This window comes from Molothrus aeneus, chromosome 5 (assembly GCF_037042795.1).
Source record: "Molothrus aeneus isolate 106 chromosome 5, BPBGC_Maene_1.0, whole genome shotgun sequence".
Lineage (NCBI taxonomy): Eukaryota > Metazoa > Chordata > Aves > Passeriformes > Icteridae > Molothrus > Molothrus aeneus.
In genome coordinates, this window is record NC_089650.1 from 14,627,193 (window position 1) to 14,634,681 (window position 7,489).

Below are 7,489 nucleotides of genomic sequence, written 5' to 3' on the forward strand. Positions count from 1 at the left end.
CGCAGCTGCACTTTCGGCGCTGCGCCTGTGGCGAGCGCGCCAAGCGGCGCCGGCGGCGGCGGGGATGGCGCGGCCGGTCAGGAGGTGCGTGTGCCGGGCTGAGGGACCGGGGGCTCGCCCGATCCCCTCGGGGCCAATGCGGGATTCCAGGGTGGCCCCTTTCCCTTCCAGCGGAGCGGTCAGGATCAGTGGCACAGGGCCGTGTTGGAGGCCTGGCCAACAATAAGTGGTGTCCGCCGGGGTTCTGTCGTAAATGGTTTGGGTTGGAAGGGACCTTAACCATCCAGTTCTAACCCCCTGCCATGGCAGGGACAGCCTCCACTATCCCAGATTCCTCCAAACCTCATCCAGCATGGCCTTGGACACTGCCAGGGATGGGGCAGCCACAGCTTCTCTGGGCAACCTGTGCCAGGGCCTCACCAGCCCTCACAGGAAAAAATTTTTCCATATAGTCAATCTAAATCTCCTCTCTGTCAGTGTGAAGCCATTGCCCCTTGTCCTGTCACTCCAGGCCCTTGTCAAGAGTCTCCATCTTTCCTGTGGGCTCCCTTCAGGCACTGGAAGGCCACAGTGAGGTCACCCCAAAGCCTTCTCTTCTCCAGGCTGAACAATCCCAATTCCCTCAGCCTTTCCTCCCAGCAGAGCTGCTCCATCCCTCTGATCCCCTTGGTGTCCCTGCTCTGGCCTGGCTCCAGCAGCTCCCTGTGCCTCCTGTGTTGGGCCCAGGGCTGGATGCAACTCTGTAGGTGGGGTAATACTGGGCTCATTATTGTTTAAATTACTCATCCATGATTTGGAAGAAGGGTTTGATGTCCCCTCAGCAATTCACAGATGACACAAAGCTGGCAGGAGTGGCTGATACCCCAGAGTGCTCTGCAGCCCTTCAGAGGGACCTGGTCAGGTTGCAGAGATAGGTAGAGAAGTGTCTAAAATTCAACAAAGGCAAGTGCAGTTTTCTGCACATGGGAAGGAATAGCTCCATGCCCCAGCACAGGCTGGGGGTGACCTGCTGGCCAGCAGCTCTGCTGAGAAGGACCTGGGGGTCCTGGTGGACAACAGGCTGTCCATGAGCCAGCAGTGCCCTGGGGGACAAGAAGGCCAATGGAATCCTGGGGTGCACTGGGAAGAGCAGTGCCAGCAGGTCAGGGAGTGATCCTGCCCTTCTGCCCAGCCCTGGGAGGCACATCTGCAGTGCTGTGTGCAGCTCTGGGCTCCTCAGCACAGGAGGGACAGGGAGCTCCTGGATTGGGGCCAGCAGAGGCTGCAGAGATGATTTAGGGCCTGGAGCATCTCTGGCAGGGAAAGGCTGAGGGAGCTGGGGCTGTCCAGCCTGGAGAGGAGCCCCAGCTGAGAGGGGCCCTCAGCCCTGGGTGTCCCTGCCTGCAGGGAGGGCTCTGAGCAGGGCCCAGGCTCTGCTCCAGGGGCCCAGCAATGGCACCAGAGGAACGGGCAGGGACTGAGCCCAGGAGGTTCCACCTGGGCAGGAGGCAGAACTGTCCTGGGCAGTGACGGAGCACTGAACAGATTGTCCAGAAAAGGTGTGGAGTCTTTTAAAAAAATCTACAAGCTATTCCTAATGAGCAATTGTGTACAGTTCCATTGGTTGTAGATTTATCTCTGCTCTCTGTGCCCAGGGAACAGCTGGAGCTTTGCCAGGGGTGGGTTTGGGTGGATATCAGGAAAAGTTTCTTCCCCCAGAGGGTGGTGGTGGAGCACTGGAACAGGGAATGGTCACGGCCCCAAGGCTGCCAGAGCTCCAGGAGTGCTGGGACAGCACTCTCAGGGATGTACAGGGTAGAACTGTTGGGGAGTTCTGAGCTGAGCAGGGCCAGGAGCTGGACTGGATGATCCTTGTGAGTCCCTTCCAACTCATGGATAATCCATGATTCTGTGATTCCATCCGCCTGAACATGTATTGCTTTTTCTCCTTGTAAAACATGATCTACCCAAAAGTGTTACCCAATCAAGATGCTCAGTCCGAAAGGATTGATAACATTTTTTTTTTTTTTGCCACAGGAACAAGAAAGTTGTTGATTATTCTCAGTTTGGGGATTTGGAAGATGATGGTAAGTGGGATGTTCTTGTACATCATGAATTTGAAGTCATTGCCTCTTACATAAAAAACATGTAAGAGAGGGTCTGTTGAATTTTCATTTTAAATGCATGTAAGGATAGTGCAGTTATAGTTGTTGTGTTCTTTTAAAATAGGATTAATTTCCAGAAAAAGTTACCTTGATATATTTTCAGTGTGCAATGAAAATGATGAAATTTAAGAATATAGGAAAACTCATGAGAGCTTGTTGCTGTTTTCCAACAGATGAAGACTTTGCACCTTCAAGCAAAAAATCCAGAACACAGCTCAAGGAATCAAAGAAGGAGAAAAAAGAGAAGTCAAAAAAGGCCAAAGAAGTGACTCCATCACAGACACAGACACTTAATAAGAGGTAAGAAATGTTGTAAACTGTGTAAAACTGGATTTCAATAAGAATACTTGGGTTTGGTTTCTTTTCCCCAGGAGTTTTAAGCAGCTGAGAACATACAAGTAATACATGAGTGTAATAAAGATTTTGAGCTGTATTAATGCACCTTCAGATAACTCTAAAAATTCTGAGTTTACTAGCAACTCCTAAACCAGAGAAATATAAAGACAAATTTGATTTCTTCTAAAAGAATGTATTTAAAGGAAGATATAAAATCAATGTCAATGAAAAAGAGAAATCTAATTTTTATGAGTAGAGTTGTGTTTAAATATTACATTTTGGTGTGGCATTTCAAGCAAATGCAATCTCTTTTTTTCCCTGAAGTAATGCCAGTTAATAGTTTCATATATTTATAAATCTATATATATATATATAGATATGTATATATATATATATGTATATATATATGTATATATATGCACACATACACTGTTTTACAATCAAAATGCTTTAAAGTATAAAGTGCTTTAAAAGTTAGTGTGTGCTTTGTCTAAATAATTTCAAAATGTAATATTTGTAACAAAATATGCTATAAATATGTATTGAAATATTAATCTCTTCACAAGTACCTGAATTTAAAGAGTTCACTGAGCAAGAAATAGTTCTATAACACTCATGTAATTGTTTTATTATTTAACATGTTGTCATTTTTTCCCTAGGTTATCCTTGGATGAGAAACTTTATAAAAGAGATTTGGAAGTTGCCTTAGCCTTATCTGTCAAAGAAAAATCTGCAGATCCCCAAGAAGTGCAAAATTCAGAAGAACAAGGTTACTTTACAGTTCCATGCAACACTCTTTATTTATATGCAGTGAATTTGAACATGGGAATTTATTTTACACTGAAATAGATTGAAAACTATACTTTATTTCAAGATGTCATGGCAAGAGAGAGTTTCTAGGTATTGCCTATTTTCTTATGTTCTTGAGTTTTTTTTTCTGTGAGAGAAGTAACTCTTCTATAAGATTTTCCAAATATATACTTGGATTAGAGACAGATAAAAACTTCAGCTATTTTAATTTCTTGCTATTTTTACTTTTTATAATATGTTTTTGTATAGTATTTTTAATTTTTTTCCCTGGATCTTAAAACAGGTAAGAATATTGAATCAGAAAATACACAGAGGAGACCCCCTTTTTCCAACTGCAGTGTAGACAGTGAACTTTTAGGTAAGTTCTTCTCACACTCTTTTTACAAAAAACATTTAAGTACCTTATCTCTTCTTTGTTTCCATTGGTTTCTTTTTTTTTGTTGTTGTTGTTGATGTGGAAAAAAGGGTCTTTATCTTAAATAAAGGTTGAAGGATGTGTCAATTCTTTCGTTAAGAATTTGGCCCCGGTCTTAAAATGAGGAAAGCTGTGGATTGGTGAATTTTTGGTCTTTGTTTTGTTTGCCTGATTACAGGTAAATGTTGATAAATTTGACAATGAGAAAACAAAATGAGAAGCACATGAAAACAGGTGTCAATGATATGTTTCTGAACAGTATAACTTCATATCACTAAAATGAATTCTGGGCACTCAAATACCAAATTATTTTAGAGGAAGAAAATAGATTTACTGTGAATTTGAGCGGATTGAATCACTTTCTGTTTTGTAGGTCTCAATCAGGTTATGGATGATGATGCACCTGAGGGTGATGGGAGGCAAAGGACAGCAGCAACCGAAGTTGCAGCACATCACAGGTCACTGGTGGTTGACAGTGATGACAGAGCCCATAGTCCTGATTCTGACCCAGAGTCTGTACCCAGTAAGTTCTTCTCCACCAAAACCCTCTCCTTAGATGTGCTTTGGATGTGATGTGTGTTTAGTTTGGATTTTTAGTGAAATTCGTGCTGCTTTGACTGCATTTTCCCTTACCTCCCCCCTTACTGAAGCATTATCCCCTCATACTCATGACATCTCATTTGCACTTTGACACTTAATTTACTCACTGGAGCTTATTCTCTCCCAAACCAGCAAAATGTCACTGCTTCTCTGCATTTGTATGTCAGGAGAAATTCCTTCTGCCCTCCTTGTCCAGGAAAGTTTTATCTCTTTAAAGATCCTCCGATCATTTTTGCAGTTGTTTTCTGGGATTTGTGTCAAAACAGTGACTCTGGAGTAGTATCAGGTGTTGGAGCTTTCACTTTTGGCTTTGTTTAAGCTTATTTTAAAAAGCAGGTAGCCTCCCTTCTTTCCTTCCTGTGACTCTCATCATTTGGAAGAGCAAGCTGCATCCATGTCTGTGTCATTCCCTAACAGGCAAGGTGTCTGTAAATATTTACTGCTTCAGGATGGGACAGTCTAGTACCATCCTCATTATTTCTGCTGTGCAGTGGTCTGTCATCTTAAATGATGATTTCTCTGCTAAAAAGCATCTTTCTAAAGTAATTTTTTTCCATGCCAGCATCACCTATAGTTTCTCCTTCCTGGATAATGGAGCACAACTCTGAGCCAAGGCAGAAGGTGATGTCCAGTCCCTTGGAAGGAGCTGGAAGGCCTCTACATGCATCAAGTCCTGTCACAGACAAAAAGCCTAAATGGACACCGCCAGGTATGGGTGAGGCTGCAGCTCTAGACACATACATGAGTTGACTTCAGCGTTTAGCAATCTCTCCTAAAAAAAATAAACCAAAAAAAGCTATTCCAGGAAAATGCCTGCCCTCTGTATACATTTTATTGAGATTTTCTTTAAAACAAAAAAGAGAGAAAGGAAGAAAAGCTATATCTATGTTTCATTGACAGCATTATCCTTAACTGCTTTATCTGCATGGGGCTTACAAAATGTTTTCCAAACTGTGGATCAGACCTTAATCAAAAGATCCTTTCATGTCCATTTCTCTCTTATTTAGAGCTTTCTTTATTTCTGGCATGTGCTAAATTATTATCTGTTCTAAACAAAAAATATTTAAAAAATGCTGGAATATTTTAGCTGCACTAATAAAGCAAATGCTTAACAGCTTTTTTTTTCTCAAGGTATTTGAGAATGCTGCTGCTGAGTCCTGATTCTTTGATTTTTCTTTGATATTTGCTCTTCTTTTCTGTACATGGTTCTTTCTGTTTGGCTCCTTTCTCTCAAGTCCTCATTTCCCCATTGGAGCTGTGTTCAGTATTTCTCTGTGGAGTGCCTGAAAATGCCCAGGACACAGGGAACAGTTGCCCAGTGTTGCTGCAGTGTGTGGCTAGGTAATTAACCCGTGCACCATTCCTGCTGCACTGGCTCCCAGAGGGAGGAATCCCTGGTGAGTGATTTCCATGTGCCTCTGTAGTTTGGACCTTTTTGCACTCTCTTCAGAATGCTTCTTTTGTCCTGCTAGGAAAACGATTAGAAGACAGCAATCATATGATACTTTTTTCCCCCTTTAAACCTCTAATACCTTCTTTTTGTTTCAAAATCATCTCCAGCTCCCTCAGGAAGCAGTAATGCCTCTGTGAAATGTGTTCCTGTTAAGTCACCTACTCACTGCCTAAGGCTTGGGCTCTCCAGACTGGCAAGAGTCAAACCTCTCCATCCCAGTGCTACCAGCAGTTAATGGTCAGTGACAAAGTGCCACACAGAGGAAAAGACTGTGGAAAGGGTTTTGCTGATAAACAGAGGGTGGGCAGCATCCTGGAATCATCCATTTTGGAGGACTCTTATTATCAAATCTGTCTGATGTTAGGATGAGTTTTTATTCTGCAGATTGCTAGGCATCTTTTAAGTGCTACTGAATACTAATGTTGTTTAATCAGAGTGACATCTGGCCACCAGCTTTTTGCTATATTATATTCAGAGATTTTGGTTTGTGATAATTTTAATTCTTTAGTACCTAAAGTCTTGGCATTAATGTAGTCTAGACAGCACTACAGCAGTATGATGATAGGGAAATGTTTTTTAGGGTGTTGTATTTTTAAAAAAAACTAAAATAAAATATTTTATAATGTCTAACTGTATTCCTTGAATGTATTAATTTTGAAGGTCACTTTAAATGTTGGTTGCAGTCTGGCAGATATTTTTGCCTGTGTATGCTCTTACTGGAAGTCAGCAGCATTAGTCAGGCTCAGACAATGAGGAATTTCCTTGGAGCTCCTAGGGTTTCATTGAGGATCATGATACCATGCTAAGGTAGGGGTTTTGTAAAGCAGTAAAGTGATTGCTACTGATAAATGAAACTGAGTTTTTACTATTCCACAGTGTCAGTAATTTCTTATCTAAGCCTATTGATTACAGTGGATGGCAGCAGATCCATTTCTCCATATATTACTCGTGACTCAGGGAATTGCATTAACAAAGGAATATAATAGAATCATGGAATGGCTGGGGTTGGAAGGGACCTTAAAGATCATCCAGTTCCAAACCCCACCATGGACAGGGGCATCTTCCACTATCCCAGGTTGCTCCAAGCCTCATCCAGCCTGGCCTTGGACACTTCCAGAGATGGGCAGCCACAGGTTCTCTGGGCAACATGTGCCAGAGCCTCACCACCCTCACAGGGAACAATTTTTTCGCAATACCTAATCTAAATCTCCTCTCTGTCAGTGTGAAGCCATTGCCCCTTGTCCTGTCACTCCAGGCCCTTGCCAAGAGTCTCTCTCCATCTTTCCTGTGGGCTCCCTTCAGGCACTGGAAGGCCACAGTGAGGTCACCCCAAAGCCTTCTCTTCTCCAGGCTGCACAACCCCAATTCCCTCAGCCTTTCCTCCCAGCAGAGCTGCTCCATCCCTCTGATCCCCTTGGTGTCCCTGCTCTGGCCTGGCTCCTTGTGCTCCCTGTCCTTCCTGTGTTGGGCCCAGGGCTGGATGCAGCCCTGCAGGGGGGGCTCAGCAGAGAGGGGCAGAGGGGCAGAATCCCCCCTGCCCTGCTGCCCTGGGGCTCTGGGTGCAGCCCAGCACAGGGGGGCTCTGGGTCCCAGCACACAAAGCCAGGGCAGGGCCAGCTCTTACCCACAGCATCCCCAAGTCCTGCCAGGGCTGTTGCCTCTGCTCATCCCCAGCCTGCATTAATCCCCAGTACAGCACCAGCACTTGGTCCTGTTTAGCCCCATCAGATT

The 7,489-nt window shown here is 43.9% G+C and overlaps 1 protein-coding gene across 3 annotated transcripts; it reads left to right on the forward strand.

Moving 5' to 3' along the window:
• RAD51AP1 (RAD51 associated protein 1) lies at positions 1-6,388 on the forward strand. 3 transcript variants are annotated; one of them, XR_010783679.1, is made up of 9 exons: positions 1-84; positions 2,017-2,066; positions 2,318-2,444; positions 3,140-3,249; positions 3,574-3,648; positions 4,079-4,228; positions 4,868-5,014; positions 5,541-5,702; positions 5,866-5,978. XR_010783679.1 is itself a non-coding variant. In XM_066549693.1 (8 exons), exons 1-8 carry the CDS (start codon positions 65-67, stop codon positions 5,991-5,993), a joined length of 807 nt encoding a protein of 268 aa, XP_066405790.1. In that variant the 5' UTR covers positions 1-64; the 3' UTR covers positions 5,994-6,388. The 3 variants fall into 3 exon arrangements, 2 of the variants coding, with proteins under 2 accessions (XP_066405790.1, XP_066405791.1); XM_066549693.1 differs by lacking the exon at positions 5,541-5,702 and having other exon boundaries at positions 5,866-6,388; XM_066549694.1 differs by having other exon boundaries at positions 5,541-5,979.
• The last annotated feature ends 1,101 nt before the right edge of the window (positions 6,389-7,489 follow it).